General features: G+C 45.2%; 3 protein-coding genes across 4 annotated transcripts; 2 read left to right on the top strand and 1 right to left on the bottom strand.

Annotated features, from left to right (window-relative positions):
- The first annotated feature begins 8,222 nt into the window (after nucleotides 1-8,222).
- LOC147966505 (F-box/FBD/LRR-repeat protein At5g22660-like) lies at nucleotides 8,223-13,076 on the top strand. The gene is made up of 4 exons (XM_087527280.1): nucleotides 8,223-9,253; nucleotides 10,020-10,190; nucleotides 10,284-10,485; nucleotides 11,060-13,076. The coding sequence occupies exons 1-3, from the start codon at nucleotides 8,387-8,389 to the stop codon at nucleotides 10,461-10,463; spliced, it is 1,218 nt and encodes a 405-aa protein (XP_087383406.1). The 5' UTR covers nucleotides 8,223-8,386; the 3' UTR covers nucleotides 10,464-10,485; nucleotides 11,060-13,076.
- Nucleotides 13,077-14,641: 1,565 nt separating this feature from the next.
- On the top strand, nucleotides 14,642-16,820 carry LOC125512888 (Vacuolar protein sorting 55 (VPS55) family protein). The gene is made up of 5 exons (XM_048677957.2): nucleotides 14,642-14,910; nucleotides 15,527-15,656; nucleotides 15,744-15,783; nucleotides 15,869-15,953; nucleotides 16,276-16,820. Exons 2-5 carry the CDS (start codon nucleotides 15,561-15,563, stop codon nucleotides 16,466-16,468), a joined length of 414 nt encoding a protein of 137 aa, XP_048533914.1. The 5' UTR covers nucleotides 14,642-14,910; nucleotides 15,527-15,560; the 3' UTR covers nucleotides 16,469-16,820.
- Nucleotides 16,821-17,285: 465 nt separating this feature from the next.
- LOC125515230 (putative clathrin assembly protein At5g35200) lies at nucleotides 17,286-21,592 on the bottom strand. Of its 2 annotated transcripts, XM_048680670.2 has the most exons (17): nucleotides 21,326-21,592; nucleotides 21,056-21,233; nucleotides 20,670-20,831; nucleotides 20,500-20,569; nucleotides 20,295-20,392; nucleotides 20,005-20,146; nucleotides 19,808-19,908; nucleotides 19,612-19,695; nucleotides 19,457-19,507; nucleotides 19,306-19,371; nucleotides 19,154-19,219; nucleotides 18,951-19,031; nucleotides 18,791-18,859; nucleotides 18,484-18,636; nucleotides 18,325-18,400; nucleotides 18,100-18,209; nucleotides 17,286-18,018 (listed from the first exon to the last, which is right to left on the bottom strand). In XM_048680670.2, the coding sequence occupies exons 3-17, from the start codon at nucleotides 20,760-20,762 to the stop codon at nucleotides 17,497-17,499; spliced, it is 1,782 nt and encodes a 593-aa protein (XP_048536627.1). In that variant the 5' UTR covers nucleotides 20,763-20,831; nucleotides 21,056-21,233; nucleotides 21,326-21,592; the 3' UTR covers nucleotides 17,286-17,496. The 2 variants fall into 2 exon arrangements, with proteins under 2 accessions (XP_048536627.1, XP_048536626.1); XM_048680669.2 differs by lacking the exon at nucleotides 21,056-21,233 and having other exon boundaries at nucleotides 21,326-21,591.
- Between the last annotated feature and the right edge of the window lie 694 nt (nucleotides 21,593-22,286).

The following is a 22,286-nucleotide window of genomic DNA, read 5'->3' as shown; positions in this document are numbered from 1 at the left end:
TCTCGAGTCAGTTTAGTTCGTGGGCTGCCTGTCTTGGCCCAGCACGGAGCAAGCTAGTGGGCTGTGACCCAGGCCTAATGTTATACCCTCAAAGATAGTAAAAAACTTCTTCTCTCCTGATGGAATGGGATACAAGATCGGGAGCTCCTATCCAGCACTGCAGGCGCCCGTTAACGATCCGGCGCCTGCAGCGCTGCTACATGGGCCGGCCCACTAGCGTGCTGCCATAGTTTTATTTTTTGATTTTCTATGTTACGAAAATAAAAATATGAAATCAAAAAAGGTTTAAAGAAAAAAGGTTCATCCATTTTAAAAACAAGGTTCATATTTTTAAAAAAGGTTCATAAATTTTGAAAAAAGTTCATCAATTTAAAAAAATTCATTCAAATTTAAAAAGTTCATCCAATTTAAAAAAAGTTCATTATTTTTTTAAAAAAAAGTTCATGAAATTTGAAAAAAGTTCATAGAAATTTGAAAAAGGTTCATTTATTTTTAGAGAAAGTTTATTGAACTGAAAAAAAAGTTCATAAATCTAAAAAAAGTTCAGCCATTTTCAAAAAGATGTTCATCAAATTTAAAAACGTTCATCAGTCTGAAAAAGGTGTTGAAATTTAAAAAGATTCATCGATATTTAAAAAAGTTCATAGAATTTTCAAAAAAAGAAATCGTCAACTGGCGCCTAGATGGGCCGGACCATTTACGGATGCCACAGGCGCCAGTTAACAAAAATGCACGTTAACTGGCGCCTGTGGCACCAAATAGGAAATGCCTACAAGATCAGCTACATGGTAGATGTTCAGAGAGAGAGACACCCTGATGATGCTTCAGCGGCAACTCGATCCACAATAACATAGGCTGAATACTTCATCAGCTACTTAGTCCATGTCAGCGTACTTACAGAAGCGCGCAGGCCACAATCAAGGTCTGCACCTTGACAGAGGATGATCCCTCCCACACGAGGCGGCGAGGGTTCAGGGAATCTCATTCTCACCTGACGGTGGAATACATTATGCATTCCCTGGATATGAAGTGAAAAGGCTGGTGGGGCACAGGGTTCCTGAAACACAAGATAACAAGACCTGTCTAAGTAAAAAACACGAGACTTAAGTATTTATTTAAATCAGGATCATTACTCATTAGTGTGTACAAACTGTCTGTTATTCGCACGTAAAATCAACATCTAAGTACTATTTTTACATCTAAACTGGCGGTGCTTGGATTTAACCTTTCTCATCAAGGAAAAGGTAGAAATTATTGACCATGTATTCTTGTGTTACGGAATGCAAATAGATGGTAGGTTGGCTGCTTGTAAAGTATTCAACTTACGGTTGTGGCCCGTATATCTTGATATGTCGGACATGAGTGTCCCTCCCGTTCAGGTGATTGGCCAACACTGCGATTTGGAGCATAAATGTATGAATGAATGTTTCTCTGCACAAACACGCCAAGAAAGAGAATTATAAAGTATGCAACTGCCTACAAAGGCCATACGCTTAAGGGTATGCAATTCAAGGGTGGCAAGGTCTAGTAATAGACTGTTGGGTGCATGGTGCAAGCCATACATTGGTGTTACGGATGCTCTTATCGCCGAGGCAATGGCGTTGCGTGATGGTGTGCTTTTTGCCAAACTTCGAGGTTACACGCATGCGATAATGAAGGTGAACTGCCTGGAGATGGTTTATCTCTAGAACACTCGTCACAGTTCTCATTCTATTGTGGCCCCTATCTTAGTTGAAATTGGAGAGCTTATTAGTGATTTTTCTCTTTTTGTAATTCAACATATAATCCGGCCAGCAAACGTTCCAGCGCATCTATGTGCCAACCGTGCTTGCACATTGAATGTGATTGATAGCTGGCTCGAGGACAGTACTCCCGGCTTCCTCTTGACCAGCCTATTGGCTGACCGTCAGGAGAACGCCTTCGTTTGAATAAAGCTCTCTCTATCTCGCAAAAAAAAAGCTCTCTCTATCTTGCAAAAAAAGCTCTCTATATTGCCCGCAGTTCAATACCCATTACTTTTACCAAAAAACTAGGTATACTAGATGATATCCCGCGCGTTGCTGCGGGAATCGCTAAAAAAACTGATGTTTAAAAACAGAAGAGTTTTTATGAAAACGTAGTATAAGTTGATGACAAAGAATTTTGTTTGGAAGAAATTTTCTTTGGAGTAAGCATCTAGAGAAAACATGATGAAAGACCAAGAATATGTGTATATAATTTTTTTTATATTAATATCTTTCCTGGACTAAATATCATCGAGGTGATGAGACAAAAACTCTGTTAAATAGAGACATCTCAATGCTTGGCTAAACATAAAACAACGATAACACAGCTATAGTTGTGCATTTATGGAAAACATAGCTTCCAAAGAAAAAATAAAACATAAATTCTCTCAAAGTCTGATTTTTTTAGAAAAAGAAGATCGTTTATAAATCATGAAGCTCACTATTGATTAAATCATGCTTCTCGCCCGATCAACCCTGTGCAGCGTACTGATGCCATTCACAACAGTATGCCCATGTAGATCTGATTCTTTTTGGTTGTCTTATATGATGCAGCACCATGCATGATTTGCAATAGATGAACCTGAGTTCCATCCTAGGAAAGCCTGATTAGCGCTGGATTTGTAAAAGAAGAAACCAAAAAACTGATGAGCTACTTTTGTGTTTGCAATGGAATCAACTTATGATTAAAAGATCACCACGGAACACTGAACATGCTTGAGGAGATAAATGCATCTAGCGCAATCCAGGTCCACGTCGAGATTGATCATTGTGATGGCAGCCCACGGCTCCACTTTGATGGTCGTCGTCTCGGTATGGCGTTCCTCTTTGATTGATCTGGTGCCTCTTGATCTGCTTGTTCAACCTTGTAGTAGCATCTAGAGACGGGTAAAAAGAACCAACCAAAAATTTAATTGTTCACAAATCGTTCAAGAAATCAAAATTACGCCTCATCGTCTCTATGGTCCGATCATAAATTCATTCATCAGATCACCAAACCAACCAGACTACAATTAATCTAAATAATGATTTCTTGACTTGGATTGTAAGAAAAATAGGCAATGAACTTGATTGATTTTCTTGGCATACCTTCGCTGGTCTAGTCGGACAGTTCAGTCTACAATCGATGTTGCCGGCGCCGCCGCCGCTGCTTCTTTTCACGCCAGCAAGAGCATGCCCGGTAATTAGTAGGTAGAAGATTCGATCGTGGTATGGAGATGAGAGCAGGGGGCATGAGGAAGCCGAGCTGAGCTTTAATTCAGTAGATGGGCATATGAACAATGAATGACGTGATAATGGATGGAATATGGAGGGGCCTCATTTTGTCTCCCCGTACGGTGGGTGGCTGCCACATTTAGCTTGATATAAAGTGGATGGAATATGAAGAGGTTTGCATGCACACAGCCCGATTTGGTAGAATATAAAAAGAGACTAGACCATGAAGGCGTGCATTGCTGCGCCCGTCCATATTTGATGTAATAAAAGAGATTGTTCTGAAAAGATATGTTGGTTTTGAAAAAAATCCATGGTATGTTATAAAAATGATAAGTGTGATGGTAGTTGATTTTAGTTCGTATACCATGGTTTTTAATGGTGTCAAAATTCCCTTCAATTTGGTTCCTAAATAGCCTTTTTCTGAAATATTTGTGTCTGCGAATAAATATTTTGGTAAATTTGTTTTTTTTTGTACACGGGTGAGTATTATTTGTAGATTGAAAGAACCGATAGATATATTTTATGGGCTTTGATAATGGACCTTAATTGTGTAAAAAAGTCATTTGGATGGGTTTACAACGAATGATGATGCTTTATACTATAAATAAGTGCCAACTCGGTGGTTGGTGTGATTTGTCAGTCTTTAGTACTCCCTCCGTTCCGAATTACTTGTCTTGGATTTGTCTAGATACGGATGTATCTAGACTCATTTTAGGACTGATACCTCCGTATCTAGACAAATCTAAGACAAGTAATTCGGGACGGAGGGAGTACATAGATATAAAATCCTATTATGTATTTTTATTAAAGATGAATGCAAAAGGTTGTCCTAACCGTAACTAATAATTTTGGATGAAATTCTTAAGAAGATTGATGGAAGAAGAGCAGAGTATAGTTGCCGGTTGCATGAAGGTCATTATCAGTGCATCGTACATACTGTTATTAGCACAAAAGAAGAAAACATGTCTGGTAGACTTGTGCAGGCCGTTGGGCAGATGGCAAACACTAAAGTGGATGCTAAGGAAGACAACCACAGGTTTTCTTATTCAGGCAAACATTAATCTTTTGATCCGCGAAGGCACGAAGATGCTTGTTCTCTTCCTTTTTTTTAATCTTATGTCTTCAAATGGCATTCTGTTCCGGGGCACCCATGTTCAGTTTTTTCTGGGTAGCAGACTTCTTCCCATCTGTTGATGTCCTGCAGTTGGCACGTGAAGTGTGAGTTCAAGTCATTCTGCAGATATTACAGCAATCAGTAATGTGATGAATTGGCAGCTGGGGAACAAACCTCTTGGTAGAATTTCTCTTTCCCTTGGTTCCACTATCTTTAGTAGTTTCTGGGGATTGTCTAATCAGGGGCATTTGTGCCTCAGGAGTCTAACAGTTAAGAGGAGAATATTGTAAGGTACAACATGGAAAGCCGAGGACGATACTATATAGGATAAAATTTAGATACCATGGTTAGAGGTGGAGATATGTCTGTTGTGGCAGCTCGGGAGTGGACTGAGATTTCATCAGTTTGAATGGGGTTGGAGTTTTCACCAGTTTCCGATTTATTCTATTTTGCATGTAGACATATGAGGCAAATACCAATGGTAAGATAACAGTGTGAGAAGAAAACTGAAGGAATACTGACCAGCTTGTTGTTAATTAGATCAAGAAATTATGATAGTGAATGACATGTATGATAATCTAAATAGTTGCAGTATAAAGGAATATTTACCTTGAGGGTTTGTACCGATGATTGGCTATATGCTTTTGTTTGAACCAGAAGACAGTTGGTTGAACTCAAAAGACATTTGTTTTTTGGTGGACTGCTGTCACGCTGTTGGCCTGGAAGGGTAGCTCCCCATAATGAAGGCTTTTCTCATTAACGCGAAACCTATGCTGGATATCATCAGTCATGTAAGAGTAGCATTGCAATGCAAAATGATTGTAATGAAAAGATACCTAAGCTGATGCCTAATCAAATGCAGTGTACCATTCTGTATCATCACCTAATAACCCCCGAGCTGCAAGCTTCTTTAGATGTACTGTATGTGATATTATTGAAGGTAAGCAAATCCGCAAAGCTACATGACAATCAAAAGCATCCTAAGATAGTAACGCTCACCAGCAGATGGATGGACATAATATACACGGCCTATTTTTTCACCAGTTTTGCACCTTTTTTCCAGAATTTGTCAGTCCGTTCCAATACCCATTCACTTGGGAAATTGCCATATGTCAATTGTCGAGCTTCTGGAAACTTTTGGTTTGCAATAAACCATTCACTAAGCATAGTTTTCTTAAACTTTTCAGCATTAGATACAATAGTTTCAAGATTTTCTTTTGATTTGTAAGTAATAGAAATCATGTCAAGTAAATGGATGTCTCATCTTTCAACTGTTGGCGTTTTACAGTGTAGGGGAAATTCATACAAGCGCCACAAGGAATCATGAGGGACCAAATGCCTGCAGTCTAAATATTCTTGTATGGCAGTATAGAAGATGATTATCAAGGTAAGGAAAATGCCGTAAAGCAGCACACGTGGAGGTAAATTAACATACTCTTTTTGGCCGTCCAATTGAATTGTGCATATTAAGTGGTTCGTTAATCCTTTCCCGCTTACATTGGGGAAGGACTCTACTTGATCCGCTAGCGCAATGTGGCTGGCGCACATCGCTTCCATGGTCTTGTAATCGAGAACGTTTCGGCATTTTTATTCTACTTAGGTTCAGCACGTGTCACAAAAAGATTATACAAAATCTGAAACCAAGAGAAGGAAAGTAAAGAGAGAAAATGGATGTGGCTGGTTGGAATGAAAATCAAACAAGTCGCATAGAATTAACAACTAACAAAGAAAAACGTAGTAGATGATGATAAGGCAACCGTATGTAAGAACAGAGTCAGCTTTGGAACCTGTCCAGAAGCCATACTTGCAATTGGGTGTAACCAACACAGCCACGAGCAATTCCAACACGGAAATCCCAATGAATGAGCACTGCGAACCTGCAAAGAAGGAGGGAAGTTCCAAATGAGAACCCGCAAAAAAATGTAGGAGAATTAGAAGGAGTAAGATGAATAGACAGCAAGAACAGACCTAGGCAACAGGCATGGTGAAGAGACGACACAGATGGCAGAAAAGAAGGGATCCTGCAAGGCATAATATAGAAGGAAGAACGGGAGATTGGGGTAACGCACGAACACCAAATTAATCACCATCATCACCCCTGAGGTTAACTACCATCATCACCATTATGTCAGGAGGCGGACAGTGGACCTTTAAGGCAGCAGTTCCAGCTTCAGTTACGGAAGGGTAAGGGGCGTGAGGTAGAGCTGCAAGGCATGGAGGACGATGTAGTACGAGGATAGCCGGCAGTGGAAGCCGATGGGGCGGGCGGATGCCGCAGCCGCCATAGACGGACGCTGCAAGACAGGAAGTTTAAAAATAGCAAGAGAGGGGCTAAGGAAGAAGTTTAGGACGGGTGGACCATACCGTCGGGGGGGCGGTCACGCACGCCCACGGGGGATCACCGGCGCATCGAGGAGTGAGGAACACCACCGCATCGAGAGGAGGAAGGAAGGGCAGCAGGGAGGAACAGAGGAGCTGTCGTTCCGGGTGGGATACAACTGAAACCTGGGCTACTTGGGCTGTTACCGTACGAGAGGGAATAACTGGGCCTTCAGGGCCCAATTACTGACAGCAACAGGAGGTCGCTCCGCGGAGCAGCGGCCCGCGAGACGGTACGCGACGCGCGCGGGCGACCAGGAACGCCCGACTTCGATCTGTATCGCACGTTTAGGGATCCGACGGCTGCGACGGTCAAATCGCCGTGGAGACTCGTAGCTAGCTGTGTTATATTGTTTTTTAATGACATGGCTTAAGGCGAACGAACATTATCTTTCTGATGTGTCGGTTTTGCTGAGGTGTGGATGGCTACATGTTAGCTGCTGATGTGGATACCTTGCATGTTGAGACAAATCAAATAGTGGGGGTGAACTTCTTAAGTATATAGGATATGGAAAAACGAAACTGTACACTAGGTCAAAGTATTTTAGCGCAAAACAGAGGCTTTCCCTCCACTCCACGAGTTGGCCCATTGGCCCAAATGGCTGTAGCGCACGCAGATGACACCATGATCAGTCCATCATCGCCCCCAAAAAAGTATCCATCTATCAGATCCAGGAGACGAACCGCCCCCCAGCACCTCCCTGCCCCTGTCCTGTTCCCACGCGAGAGGTGAGCCGTCAGGCGGCCACGGCCAGGGCTGTTGCCATCCCCTGCTCCACGATCCGATGTGTGCACGGCGGCGCAGACCGCCGCCGACGGGACTAATCCATCCCCGCTCACTTTGGTTCTGATCCCTGCAGTCGGCAGCGGGCAGCACACATTGATTCAGTTTGAAACCAACAACCCACAGATTCAGGTATAATATATATGCAAATTAGATGTATTAATCCATCACTTCTGAAACTGGGGCCTCTCCACTCATGACAGTTCTTATTTCTTAGTCGAACTGAATTCATCGATAGGGGCACGGTTTTCTTCTTGTACTGCTAAACACTTGTCTGTCTATTTAATTATAATGGCGAAATTAGAACATGTAGTCTTTTTTAATTATAATGGTGAAATTAGTTTGAACACATGTCTGTCTATTCACATGTGTACAAAACTAAGTTAGCTTCAACACTTGTCTGTCTATTTATTTATAGTGAAATTAGAACTCGTTTGTAGTCGGCTATGAATTATTTAGACATGAGAATTTGCAATTTTCCATCTAAATTTGCAATGTAAGAATGTTAATAAATTTTGAATTTGTTACAGTGAGCATTATTATCTATATATAAAGAATAGTACTCCACAATTTTTACGCCTATATGTTGAAAAATACCAAGTGATGATCAATTTTTATGAATATAACATATTATGCGATATCTTTCATACAGTTTAGAACTAGTATAATATGCTGCTATAATTGGTTATACCTGCCAAAAGGAAGGCTAGGCTTCCAATAAAAAGAATTCTAATTTTGAATACACTGTGTTCAATTCCTGGGACGAGCTGCTGCGGACCAGGGGATGTGGTGATACGTGATAATCTTGGTTTCTCTGCCTATTCCCCATCTGGTTGCTTCCTCTCACTGACGCTATGTACCTAATAGCTCGGCAGCCTTGGTGGAGGCGACATGGTCAGCACAAGGTCCATGAGTCTTCGTAACGAGGGAAACATGGAAAGGGCGCTGGCCAGTGGCAAGGACCGCATCAGCGCCCTCCCCGATGAGCTCCTCCAGCATGTGATGTCCTTCTTGCTCTCCCGCGACGCCGTGCGCACATGCTTGCTCGCTAGGCGCTGGAGCACGCTCTGGAAGTCCGTGCCTGCCCTACGCATCGAGGATGACCTTGCGACTGACTCCTACAAGTTCGTGGATGAGCTGCTGCGCCTCCGTAACCCGGCGCCATTGAACGTATGTGACATCTGTGATGCGTACGAGGATTCAGATACAGAGGATCCGTTAGCTTTTTGCGAGGAGGCATGTGATCGCATTGCGCCGTGGCTCCGGTATGCTTTGTTGCATCAAGTTCGGGTGCTACGAGTCACTGCTCCTGTCTTCCCAACCGACCTGGTTCTCGTCTCTTCACACCTGAAGAGGATAGAGCTTTGTCACATGCAGTTTGAAGAGACTCTGGATCTTTCGAGTTGCCAGGTGTTAGACGTGTTAGAGATGACAGATTGTAACATCTATGCGAGTATCTTTTGCCAGTCATTACGACACCTTAACATGAAAGGTGGATGTTTTGACAATGAAATCCGCCTTCATATTTCTGCCCCAAATCTCGTTAGCTTGAAACTAGCTCCAGAGTCAGGCTTGACTCCATTGCTTGATAGCATGCCATCACTGGTAACAGCATCTGTCGAATCTTCCGAAGAGGAGTTTCATCACTGTTTTACTCTACCATCATGTGATGAAGGATGCACTAGGGAAGAAACATTTTCTGTGGTTTTGGAAGGCTTGTCTGCTGCTACAAACTTAGAGTTAACAAGTGATGATATGGTATGCTCCCACTTCTGCTGATTCCTATTGTTGCTTGTCATCTGCTAGATCTCGTTTTATGTTTTGTATCCAGTTATCTGTCAGTACAGGCATATTGAACAAACACTATAGGAAAAAAATTATAAGCCGAGTGCCCAAAACACTAGGCTTATGCCGGTTTGCACTCAGTTTATATATAAGCCGAGTGTTTTTCCTGGCTTACAGGACACGGCTTACTAAGGACCGGCTTATCAAGGGTAAGCCGAGAGCCACGAGGAAAACACTTGGTTTAAACTCATTGTGTGCATTGCATGCATGTTTGAATCTTGATGTTTTTATGTATTTGTCTGGAATTATGCATACTTCTACTTGATACTTTAGTCATGTATTACAATTCAAACATGTAGGATTGAGATTAATCTATGAGCCATACTTTAGTCAAGTACAGGAAGGGGAGCCTTGGCGCAGTGGTAAAGCTGCTGCCTTGTGACCATGAGGTCACGGGTTCAAGTCCTGAAAACAGCCTCTTACAGAAATGTAGGGAAAGGCTGCGTACAATAGACCCAAAGTGGTCGGACCCTTCCCCAGACCCTGCGCAAGCGGGAGCTACATGCACTGGGGCTGCCCTTACTTTAGTCAAGTACAGCTTGGGATATATATAAATATCGGTATCTGGTTAACACTAGAAAGTTTTCAAAGCATGTACATTTGTATCTCAAAAAGCATCATGTACTTATGAAGGTAGTTCTTGAATTGTTTCTTGTTTAACCCTCTTCGTTTTGTCCAGTTATCTGTTTTCAGAATGGATTTGAAGTGGTCCCCCATGTTTAGCAAACTAAAAACGTTGTTGCTGAATAAATGGTGTGTGGCTGGTGATTTCACTGGATTGGTTTACTTTCTCCAGCACTCACCAATTCTAGAGACACTCACGCTACAACTTAATATTCCAACTCATAAGGTATATATCCTCAAAGTATTATAGGTGTTTCCTTTTATAAGTTGCCATGTACCTTCTGCCGACTTCATCAGTAAAATACTTTATTTGCTACAGAAACAACGTGTGAATGAAGCAGATGAAAGATATGCCCCAAAGAAGCAATCATTACTACCGAAGCATCTCAAAATAGTCAAAATCATATGTGGCATGATGAAGGACGATGCTAGAGTTTACCGTGTTTTGAAGTTGCTTTGTGCTCATGGAGTGCCTTCTGAGAAAATTGACATCCAATAGAACCCTCTTCTGCTATTCGACTGTAAGTAACCAGACAACTCTTCACGATTATATCTTCAATAGTTGGCATTGTACACATTGTACTCCATCAAAACCTACAACCTGTATCGAAGCAGCATTCCATACTAAACCTTCTTGCGCTGTTTCTACACCCTTTGGCCCACCATGACACCATGCATTTTAATCCCTGGCACCACGTACAAGTATGAAGTAGGAATCAAATGCTTGATTAGTCAGAGCAGGAGATGTGCTAAGTGCAGACAGCGCCGAAGGTAGGAAGACTTGTGTAGGGGTCCGTCGATTTCATCATTGTAATGTGATTGGGGCAGTTTAAGTGAGTTGCTATTTTGTTGTCGGAAGAGCGAGTAAATGGTCAAAGACGCCATCTGTCAATTAACAAGTTAAACCTTGTGTTGAGTTTCATGTCAAAAAAGTACTTCCAACATTCTAATAACTACTTAGATCAAGTTGCATTTTTTTTGCGATGAAAGTAGCATGCTGGTCCAACACCATCCAAAGTGAATCTCCTCCTGCAGTATCCCCTGCATTTCTTTCATGTTCTCAGCGTGTCTTGTATTTCTTATGCTGTTATGCAGGCTTCTATATCGAGCTGCGGGTGGGGACTTACAGCTGTGCTGGTCTGCTTCATCCTCCATTACCTACGCCCCCGAACCACATCATGAAGTTGCTGTGTTTTGTCTACCGGACCAGGATCTCGCCCTTGGTGCTCATGCCCGTGTCCCATATTCATATGAACTCGTACGTAAACTGCTGTATGTCCTGATTTGATGCAGCTGGAGCATGTCGTTGCAGTGTCATCGTAATTCTGCAAGTTCAGTTTTGCTCGTTTCCTGAAGTTTCCCCTCGCAAGGCCTGTATTTTGCCAAGATGCTTCATCTAGCTTTGTTCCAGATCACGCTAGGTTCTTTACAGATGTGTTATACTGTAACCCGTCTCGTGTTAACGGAAAATCGTTTTCCAGATGTATATGTCTGGCATATGTTGCACCTTTCAGCAACAGGTCTCACTCGATCTGTTACTACGCTGATTTTTTTTAAAAAGTTTGGCTGTTGTTATTATATTGACCTCTAAGTAAGCGACCCTTATCTCTAATAACCCTAAGACTAACGGGCTATACTGTCAGCCTAGGCCCATTACGTACTATAACACTACGCCCCACCTGGACATGCAGCTTGTTCTCGAGCTGCAGCCTAACCAACATATAACCATGACTCGACGCAACACAAACCTAACACCTAAAAACAAGCCTTTTACATCTCGGCTTGTTTTATTCCTCTCAACCTGAAATGGACTGGAACGCTTTATTTTGGACCCTTTAACAACAAGTGGACACCATCCGCAAGTCGGATGTGCACATGTACAGCCACCAGGATCCTATGGACACCACCTGGACAAAAGGAGCGCATGTGTATGGCCACCTGAAAGTGGTCGCAAGAGCGACCAGCAGAGGCGCCCTCGCGGCGGCCGGTGGTGGAATGCAGTGGTGCTACGCGGTGTGCTCCTGTGACACCCTGCCTTCTCCCTGCCGGACGGCTGTTGGTCTGCACCACACAGGGAAGAGTGAAGGGCTTGCGATGGAGAATGATGAGGAGGGGTGCGCCCCCCCCCCTCCCCAACCGCCGATGTCGCAGACTTTGAGGTCGGTGCCCGCGGGAAAAACAGTATGCTCGCCGCCCGTGGGGGAAACCGCATGCCCAAGATCCCCGACGTGGCGGACAAGATCGAGGTCCTTTGCGCAGCGAAGGGCAATTTGGAGGAGCGGCAGCTGCAGACCACACATCTCCCGCACATGCCGATGCGCTAGGAGGCCACGCGCAGCAGCCTGCAGCCTCACCGCCGACACGTGACGGCTAGTGATCCAAGGCGGAAGCGGTGACGGCGACGGTGGGAACTTGATCTGCTGGATGGGGATGCCCTGGGGAAGCGGTGATGGCGATGGCGGGAACTTGATCTGGTGGATCGGAACTCTTGCCACCGCGGTCGATGCGGGGCTGGAGCTGACCAGCAGTGGCTGCTACAGCGGAGCGCCGAGCGTGGCGGAGGCCGCCAGGAGCGGCGGCTGCCACTGCAGCCAGGGTGGGGCGGTGGTGGCGGTGGATGGTAGCTGCAGCGGCCCGGTGAGCGCGGCGAAGGCCGCCTAGTGCGGCGGCTGCCACGGCAGCCATGGCGGCGCAGCCGGGTGTGGCCCGCAGGACCCGGCCAAGAACAAGCGGATCTCCTGGACCGCCTGGGTTAGGTCCCGCAGCGCCCCGGACACCTCCTTCGGGGTAAGGACGACAGGGGCGGGCATGACGGAGGATCCCGGCGCGGGCAGGAGCGGGGCAACGGTGGTGGTGGTCGCCGGAGGTGACGAGGTGACCGGCAACGGAAGAGACAGGTTGGGCAGCTGTGAAGACATGATCGAAGCGAAGCTAACAGATACCAAATTGTTATGGCGCTGCTAGAAGGAGGGCGCGAGAGGGCCGGTCGGGGGCCTTTTGCCCATGGCCGGGCAAGATGGAAGTGATTTCCTTCTTAATTCTTGCTTGATTAGATTGATACATCTCCTCTCTTTATATAGAGAGGTTTACTTAACTCCCAAGTAAGACTTACTTGATCCCTAAGCAAGCGACTCTTATCTCTAGTTAACCCTAAAACTAACGGGCTATACTGCCAGCCCATTAAACCCATTACGTACTCTAACAGAATCAAATGCTTGATCAGCCAAAGTCGGAGACGCGTGCTAAATGTAGGGGGTAACCAAGGTAGGAAGACTTCTGTGAGGGTCCGCCCATTTCATCATCGTAATTTGATTGGGCAGTTTCAGTGAGTTGCTATTTTGTTGTCTGAATCTCGAGTAAATGGTCCAAAGACGCCACCTGTCAATTAACAAGTTAAACCTTTTGTTCAGTTTCATGTAAAAAAAAGTACTTCCAACATTCTAATAACTAGATCAAGTGGCATTTTTATTTTGCGATGAAAGTAGCATGCTAACCCAGCACCATCCAAGTGAATCTCCTCCTATTGTATCCCCTGCATTTCTTCCATGTTCTCACCGTGTCCCGTGTTGCTTGTGCAGGCTTCTATATCGACTGGTCTACCTCATCATTCGTTATCCGCTCTCTATGTCCCCGGATCGCACCAGGAAGTTGCTGTGTTTTGTATACCAGACCAGGATCTCGCCCTTCGTGCTCATGCCCATGTCCCATGTTCATATGAACTCGTCTGTAAACTGCCGTGTGTCCTGCTTGGTTTTGCAGCTGGAGCATGTTGTTGTTGCAATGTCACCCTAGTCCTGCTCGTAGTGCGCTTTCGCTCATTTTCTGAGCTCGGTAGGTGCCGGGCCTGAACTCTGGTTCCCCCTCTCCAGGCCTGTCTGTATCTTGCTAAGATGCTTCAGGATTGCTATAAGTCCAGGTGTATCTGTTACACAAATTGACGCCGTCTTGTGCCATGGATTGGTTTCCAGAAGTACTCCCTCCATTCGGAATTACTTGTCTCGGAAATGAATGTATCTAGAATGTAGATACATCCATTTCCGTGATAAATAATTCCGAACGGAAGGAGTATATGTGTGTGGCGGCTTTCTTTGCATGTTTTTGTTTTTTCTGTAGAAGAAAAGAAAGACACCCTTATGGATTTTTTTTCCGAAGGATGAAAATCGTTTCACTCTGTGGTGCTGCTGCTGAGATTTGCGCTTTATATTCTGCTGGGTGGGATTTTTGTGAAAATAAAATAAACATAAATCAGACAGGGGTTCATGTAAAATAAAAAATTAAAAAAATAGTTTTTTATATGGTGGAAGATGCTTGAATGTGTGCCAAATTGGAGCGCATTTGAACATCTGAGTAGCTTTTAACAAAAAAGACAAATTTGGGGTCTGTGAATTTTGTGCACTGTTCGGACATTTTTTTTTCCTCAGAGCTACTTAGATGCCCGAATGCGTTGAAATTGGCACGAATTTCACGCACTTAAATAAACACCTTCAATGCAAAAAAGGTTTAGATTAAATTTTTACACTGTAGTATTTTTTATGAATTTACTGTTTACTGGATGCCTGGACTTAGAATTGGATATTCGATGTAAAATAGGGCTACATCAGCGGGTGTTTAATCTAGTTTCCGAAAGCTACCCGTCTCCACAAACAAATCGGCGCTACATCAGCGGGGGGTGGAGCCGGTGAAGGCCAGCGAGATCCGATCCTTCTCCAACTCGATTAGGAACCCTCGCGATTAGGGACAGCGGTTAATAAAATAAAATAACACCGGCTAGCTACCTAGCTAATCACCCTACGGTCCCGTCCACACCACCACCACCGGCCCTTCTCCAATCGCCACCGATTCCTCTGGCCGGACGGAGATCGATCCCTCCCCGGCCGCCCCCGACCCCGCCGCAGCCTCCTCGTCGAGCGGCGGCCGCCGTCTCCGCCGCACGCGCCTCGCGCTAGGTACGCACCCGTCGATCCCCTCCGCCTTCTGTCCGCCTCTGTCGAATCGGTGCGGCCGAGAGTAACTCGAGAGGGATGAAGTACTCTGGTCGTGTCTCCCCGATCTGAATCGCCTCTGGGTTTGATCGGGTTAGCCGGGGAGAGGGGATTGATTGATTGCTTTGGGCGGCGCACGAATTACGATCGAATTGGCGGATATGTTCTAAGGTGTTAGGTGTCCGGGTATCAGAATTGGGGAGAAATAATTCGGGCTGCGCGTGAATTATGATTCGAGTCTCTTTCTTTCGCAAGCGATTCTGCCACTCAAGTGGATGCTGATGCCATCTGGATGGTTTCCTGTTGCTGCACACGGCTATTATTTTCTTCAGTAGACAGCAATCAGGTGTTAATCTGAAAACATTGGTGGGACTGTGCGGCTGTGTGTTTAGGCTGGTTGAGAGCATCCTATTCCTTATCCTTAGTCAAAGATAGGTTGGTTTGGTCATATGATTATGATTGTGATTCGGTCATATGGACCTTTCGACCATTAGTTAGTGCTCATAGTGTTATTTTCTTTTCTATTTTGCATATAGGATGTCCGTAATGTGTTTGACTGTCTTCCTTTTCACAATTCCAGAAACTTGCATAACTGAAGAGCCTCAAAGGGAACGATGGCGCTATCACGCAGTATGAGAACATGCTTGCATAGCGGAAGACTTGCCGCCCTGGCAATACTTGTCTCTGGTGGGATCGTATTGCAGATTTTGGTAAGCATCAGCACCTAACATCACAGCATCAGCTTTTTTATCCTTTTTTCCACGTTGCCTAAATCTCCTTAACTCCGTCTTCTTCAGGCATGTGCTCTTTATAACAACTGGTGGCCCATGTTGACAGGTTAGAGACTTTTGTTCGCATTACCAAACCTTTATCTGGTAATTGCTTTCAGGAGTTTGTAAGTAATCCATGGCATTTTGTGCAGTTCTGATGTACCTCATACTACCCATGCCGCTCATATTTTTCCTGGGCTCCGATTCTCCATCGATCATGTCAAATGAGAATGATGGGTAAGCGATTATCTAGTACTACCTGGTAGCCAGTACTGGTTCTGCGTTATGAATCACGTTTGTCAAATCTGATGATTGAGAACAGTTTTTACTTCAAAAGATATGCCTTACCTTAGTGGCACAGATGGTACTCATAACCTTTTCTGACAGTGGTTCTTACACCATATCTAGATTTCAAACGATGGCAACTCTATTGTGGGACATCTGTGATGGACAAACATTCATACCTTATTGCTTCCCTTGAAATCTTTTCTTATATATACATGGTTAAAGATAGTTATTGTAGCTTTTTTTTCTTACGCAATTTCACCACTGCATGCAGGTGGGTGAACTTCACCAAGTTCCTGACGGGCGCGTCCATCGTGGGCAGCATCGCCATCCCGTCGATCCTGAAGCACGCCGGCGTCATCGGGTGGGGCGCGCTGACAATGGAGCTGTCCTCCTTCGCCGTCTTCGGGCTGGCCATCGTGTGGTTCCTCCAGATGAACTCCGAGGACGAGTACAGCGCCTTCTGATCTCCAGCGCTTCATCCTCTCCCGCGCCTTCTGATCTCCAGCGCTTCATCCAGTCCCGAACCTGTGGTCTGTGTGTTTCTAGTGGTGCCTCGCTAGAAATAGGGATCATCAACTTGTGAATATCTACAGTACGATTTGGAGCATTGGTGTGCTTGACCTTGTTTATATCAGTGAAGTGAGCCTGTTCAGTTGCATGTACAGTTATCCTCTGCCTGCTAGCACATGATTTTTTGTTGGTAGGAACTTGAACTTAAATCAGTCAGCTGTTTGCCAAGGCATCACTGCATACTCTGTCTAGCTTCTGTCGCTTTCCGTCAGTATGATATCTGAACAAAATGCATCTTGCTTTTTACTGACATCTGAACAAAATGCATCTTGCTTTGTCTGACTGATCAATTCTGTTGATGCATAGTTTCTGTTCAGTTCTATTTTTTTCCCTATCTCAAAAAGAGAAACTAAATACTCCGCCCGTTTCATAATGCAGCGCATATAGATTTTTTGAAAAGTCAAACTTTACAAACTTTGACAAGTTTATAGATAAAACTTTTTATATCTATAATACCAAATATATAAAATATGGAACTACGTCTTATGATGAATCTGATGATATATGTTATGCATTCTAGATGTAAATATTTTCCTCCACAAACTTGGTCAAAGTTTGTGAGGTTTGACTTTTCTAAAAATCTATATGCACTACATTATGAAACAGAGGGAGTATCTTGTTAAATAATGTCTGTTTTTTCTCATGTCTCAAAAGAGAGAGAAAAGTTGCTCTGTTGATACCTTTTTTTCACAATGTTCATCTCTCTTCTCCTGTTTCAAACATTGTTACCATGTTCCCAGAATTTAATTTCCCTGGACAATAATACTTCACGGCTGCACAGCACAAGCAACCGTCCTGACCACAAATAGCCGGGGAAAAATACTTCCCCTGCTATTACTCATCTCAACTATACACCAGGTTCCTACTAACTCGTAAAAAATTCGCAACGGCGAAACAAAAAGAAAAACCACCACAAGCATCTCTACATCATGCCGGTCCCGGTGTAGGCGTTGCCGGTGTGGAGCTGCATCGCCGGAGCATAAGGGTAACCACCACCGGGGGCGGCTGCCGGCACATATGATCTGTCGAACGGGTTGGAGGATCCCTGACGATGGAAGGACGGGTTGGAGGACGCCTGGCGATGGAGCGACGGGTTGGAGGACGCCTGGCGATGGAGCGATGGGTTGGAGGACGCCTGGCGATGGAGCGACGGGTTGGAGGACGCCTGGCGATGGAGCGACGGCGCGCCCATCATCATCATCTGCTGGTACTGGTGCTGCTGCTGGAGCACGAAGGCCTGCTGCTGCTGGAGCATGAACGCCTGCTGCTGCTGCGCCGAGGCGTACAACGGGTTGTGCATCGGCTGCTGCTGATACTGCTGCTGCATCATCGGAGCCGAAGCCGGGGCCGGCTGCTCCCAGGGATTGTAGCTCACATTCTGCTGGGCATGCTGGTGTGCGTCGTCGTAGAGGCTGTCGAGGGTGAGCAGATCCATTCCACCGGCCTGTAGGGCAACAAAATGTCAGTTTGATTTCAGAGACATGATCAGGTAAAGAAACCGTAGCCAAGTGTTTCAGGTATTCACCAAATTTCTTGAAGTAGCAACATTTTCACTTGCACTGGGTTCTGTGATGAGTGCTAGCTCCCAGCTGGTGGCGACATTTTCGGAACCAGCAGCAGCTTTACGCGCATTATCTGCAGCAAAAGGCGAGAATCGGCACACATACTTTAGTGCCTGATTTTCTTCTTGTTTCTAACATTTCACGCGGTTAATAAGTTACGATGGTTCATCTGGAAGATATGTATGTACCTGGTTCAACAATTGCTAAGGCCAAAGCATTCTTTTGATCTAGCTCAGACGTGTCAGGGATCGGCTCATCCATCCCCTGTAAAGCAGAGATGAATTTGTTAGGCTGATTCAGTTATAAATAAGATAATATGTGGTTGCTCTAGTGACATGGAAAATTACCAGCAAATCTATTTGCTCGACTCTAGGCATGACTTTTGTAACCGGCTCTGGTTCTGGTTCTTTCTCTGAAGTTGATACTTGAGGAGGAGGAGGTGGTGGAGTTGATGCTTCTTCCTCTTCTGGTTTTCTGTTGTACTCTATTGCCAGTACAGCCTGCAAACAAATAAAGATGTCGAATGAACAATCAAAAGCTTCGTTTTGCGATTTAACTGTTTCGTATGTGGTGTTTTAGTTGCTATTTTTACAATAATGATACTAACTGAACTGTGAGAAGCACCGTCCATTATTGGCTTGTAGAAATTCAAACCTGATTTTTTGAAGCAAGGGGAGCATCTCTCACATAATCTTCCATGGCTTGCAAGAATGACGCGGGAGGCTGCATGTGTTATCGATAGGCAATCAGCAAGTTTACAAACATAAGAACAACAATGGAAATATACAAATAATCCTGAGGATTGGAACCAAACCTGTTCGATTGTTAACAGCTTCTCATCCCGCCCAATATGTATGGTTTTACACGTCTCGTAAAATCCAGAAAGTTGCCCTGCCTGCACAACCCAAAAACGACGATAAGTACAGAGAAACACGGACATCATTTCAGATGTTGTGCAAAACCAGTTCAAACAAAGAAAGTAATTAGTTGACCAACAATAGGAGATAAACAACTGACCTGCTTAAGTGCTTTTTTGTATATGTCCAGGGCCCTAATAGCGTCGTCCCTATGCATATCAAAAAACTGCATTGTGCAGAAGATGTCAATGGTGTAAGAGAAACAAATAAACATACAAGATAATCTTTAAAAAATAAGCTAGTGGCCGGTACCTTGTCAACTAGATTGAGTATGCCATCATTGATGGCTGTCTGGATCCTAACACTCTCCGTAGCAACCTTCCATTTACAAGTAAAACAAAGTTAAGGACTGATGAAATCACTATTAGATAGCTCACTGTTCATAAATGTTCTGAATCCTCACCATTGAAAGAGCATGCTGGATTATGGTGTTATAAGATGATGACCCATGCGGCTGAAAATATGAATCAACGGTAAGCAATGCAGATTTAGATACCATAACACCTCAAAATATTGGATCCGATTCACTTTGCGCAGAATAACAAAGCAATGAATCACCTGACAACTGATTAGCCGAAAAAGAAGTTGCGACAATGCCGGCAGTTGTGCAAGCAAACCAGTCGTATCAACATCTCGTGTTCCCTGCAGATAATAGTTATCACAAATAAGATGCTAAAGTGATCCATTGACACACTATGGACCAAATTTTTTTTGTTTCCATAATAAATAAATAAACTTGCATTAGATTACGTACCAATGGATCCAGTTCGACGTCATAATTCAGCACACGGAAAGATTCGAGCCTCTCTTCCAAAAACAAAGCGTAATTGCGTATCCAAGCAGAGTGATCCCAAGCTGCAAATACAACATGTCAGGAGAAAGTTCTTCTTATTTTTGGCGAAACAGAAAGTCCTAATCCAAGACCAGGGTGAAGTTAGCAGCAATTAGTACCATCAGGGCTAGAGTCATCTTTGAAATAGGACATGTGTAGCATCTGGCCGCTAGATCTTCCATAACTGATGAGCTCATCACGGAAAGAAGGGTCGACCTCGCGAAGGGCACGGTGTATGACAATCAATGTCTTGAGTGCAACCTGATGAATGAATACATAAATAAAAAGTTCATCAATCATAAGCAGCATTCCACCTTAGTTACTGAACACCACCCAGATAGCAGCAAGTACAGCAGACATCATTTGCTTGGATGATGAATATCAGGAGAATTTATTATGGTGGACATACCGCCCAGTTGCGCGTCTTGGAGAGGCGTCTGGCGAGGGCGCGGATGCAGTAGGCCACGTCGGCCCGAGCCCGCCCGGAATTAAGATGCATGAAGATGTCTGGAGACAGGAAGCACATGATCAGAACGGTGGTGGAAATCAAAGCTGTTGTCCTTCAGTAAAAACATGTAGAACACTTGTTGAGAGAAACATGAGTTTGTTAGTACCTCTGATGTACTTCTCCTTTGCAGGGCGCTCCACATGGTTGGTGGCCTTGACGATCGCGATGTCCAGTTGCTGTTGCAAAGAGCGATTACAATACAGTTAAAACAAAAATCTCTAGAAGCAAATTTTGAGATGAATGTTACAGGGCGATTCCTTGTAGTAGTAGTAGTACCTTGTAGTCGCTGTTGACTTTGGCGATGCTGACGGTGGTGGAGTCCTTGAGGGCGCCCACATACTTCCTGATGCTGGTGCCGCCGCCGGCCATCGATCCTCGGCCTGGCAGACCCGGGGGCGCAGGGCAGGGCAGGGGATCCTCCTAGCTCACCTTACTGATCTGCAACAAAGCGGAGCAGAGCCAACGGACGGATGCAGAGTTTAGTAAATGGGTAAAACTGCCAAGCTGCATCGCTGTCCCATGCATGAAGTACGAAAGAGATAGATGTGAGAGGCGAGACATCCAATCTCTCATCTATCAAACATCAGAGCGCGAACTAACAGATCGGCGGTGGGAGAAAGCAAAATAACCGGCTCGGGGTGGGAGAACGCAAGCAGCTGTACCAAATACCAAATTAAACGAGAGCCGATGCTGGATTTTGCTTTTTCCCCCTTGCAAGAACTGAAGCTTTTTTTCCCCTTGCGGCCTTGTTCGGTTAGGCATGGATTGGAGGGGTTTGAAAGGGATTAAATCCCTTGCAAGTCAAAATCTCCCTCAAACCTCCCCAATCCCCTTCAATCCCTGTGGTGAGGGGATTAAACGAACATGGCCTGCAAGAACTGAAGCAGGGGAGCGCGCAAGCCGTGATGCGACGTACTGTATAAATTACTTACCGAGGATGGATAGAAATGGTCTCGACTGTCGACTCGCCGGCCGGGGCCTCGCCTGCGTTGCGTTGCGCGGAGGAGCTGGCGGCGGGCGAGACAGAGGGAGAGCTGGGTTCCTCTTGCTTGCTCGCTCGCTCGGGAGGGAAGAAGGCAAGGTGTGTGAGGTGTGAAGGGAGAGGGGAGGAGCCTATGGATGCAACTGGGACGAAGTATTCTCTTCTCTTGTGCCGCGTGGGCGTGGGGTGTGACATTGGCACACGTGTTCCGCGGCTTCCTCCGCTCCCTCTCCTCCATCTCGCTGACCACACCAACTAATCCCGCCGCCGCTGGCCCGGTTTAATTACTGCTCCCGCGTGGGCCTTTGACCTCCGCTTTGGTTTCTCGGTCCTTCCTTCCTTCCTCCCGTCGCGTTGCGTTGTTTATCTTTTCTGTCCCTTTCTACCGTGGCTGGCTGGCTGGCTGCTTCCTCTCGCTTTCTGTCTCACTCCTTTTCTTTTCTTTTTTCTTTTTGCGGATGCTTTCTGTCTTACTCTCCCTCTGGTCTCGTCCCTGTCAACGGTAAAAGCGCTTCTGTTCCCCTCCCATGCCATGGGTTTTGGCAGAAATCACATATTTGACCTGAGGTCCAAATCAAATCACAAACTGACCTCGTTCCGAAAAAATTTCACTCTGCTGACCCTTTTGTGTGGCGCCCGACAGCTGGGCGCCACAAACTACTATGCAGCGCCTCTCTCTTGGGCGTCGCACCTCGTGCCAGCGTGGCAGCCCTGATCCAGTTGCGGCCCCACAGACAGCACTGCAGCGCCTCAGACTTAGGCGCCATACTTGTAATGTGCAGCGCCTAGCTCTTGGGCGCTGCACAGTGAGTTAAAGCGCATCGGCCCAGCCCGGCCAGGCAGTTCTTCCCCCTCTCCACTCTCTGGACAGAGAGCAGCGGCGGCGCCCCCATCGAATCCCCCCCACATCC

Source organism: Triticum urartu, chromosome 6A (assembly GCF_056163025.1).
Source record: "Triticum urartu cultivar PI428250 chromosome 6A, HENAU_Tu73, whole genome shotgun sequence".
In the NCBI taxonomy this organism is placed as follows: domain Eukaryota; kingdom Viridiplantae; phylum Streptophyta; class Magnoliopsida; order Poales; family Poaceae; genus Triticum; species Triticum urartu.
This window is presented reverse-complemented; position numbering and strand designations above follow the sequence as displayed.

What these genes read in the sequence shown, in the direction of transcription:
- LOC125512888 (XM_048677957.2), top strand. Translation starts at nt 15,561, where the DNA reads ATGGCGCTATCACGCAGTATGAGAACATGCTTGCATAGCGGAAGACTT. An exon ending in GGATCGTATTGCAGATTTTG is followed by an intron (nt 15,657 to 15,743) that starts GTAAGCATCAGC and finishes CGTCTTCTTCAG; the next exon opens with GCATGTGCTCTTTATAACAA. An exon ending in CTGGTGGCCCATGTTGACAG is followed by an intron (nt 15,784 to 15,868) that starts GTTAGAGACTTT and finishes CATTTTGTGCAG; the next exon opens with TTCTGATGTACCTCATACTA.
- LOC147966505 (XM_087527280.1), top strand. Translation starts at nt 8,387, where the DNA reads ATGGTCAGCACAAGGTCCATGAGTCTTCGTAACGAGGGAAACATGGAA. An exon ending in AGTTAACAAGTGATGATATG is followed by an intron (nt 9,254 to 10,019) that starts GTATGCTCCCAC and finishes CGTTTTGTCCAG; the next exon opens with TTATCTGTTTTCAGAATGGA. An exon ending in TTAATATTCCAACTCATAAG is followed by an intron (nt 10,191 to 10,283) that starts GTATATATCCTC and finishes TATTTGCTACAG; the next exon opens with AAACAACGTGTGAATGAAGC.
- LOC125515230 (XM_048680670.2), bottom strand. Translation starts at nt 20,762, where the DNA reads ATGGCCGGCGGCGGCACCAGCATCAGGAAGTATGTGGGCGCCCTCAAG. An exon ending in CCAAGACGCGCAACTGGGCG is followed by an intron (nt 20,147 to 20,294) that starts GTATGTCCACCA and finishes TTCATTCATCAG; the next exon opens with GTTGCACTCAAGACATTGAT. An exon ending in TCCAGCATGCTCTTTCAATG is followed by an intron (nt 19,372 to 19,456) that starts GTGAGGATTCAG and finishes TGTAAATGGAAG; the next exon opens with GTTGCTACGGAGAGTGTTAG.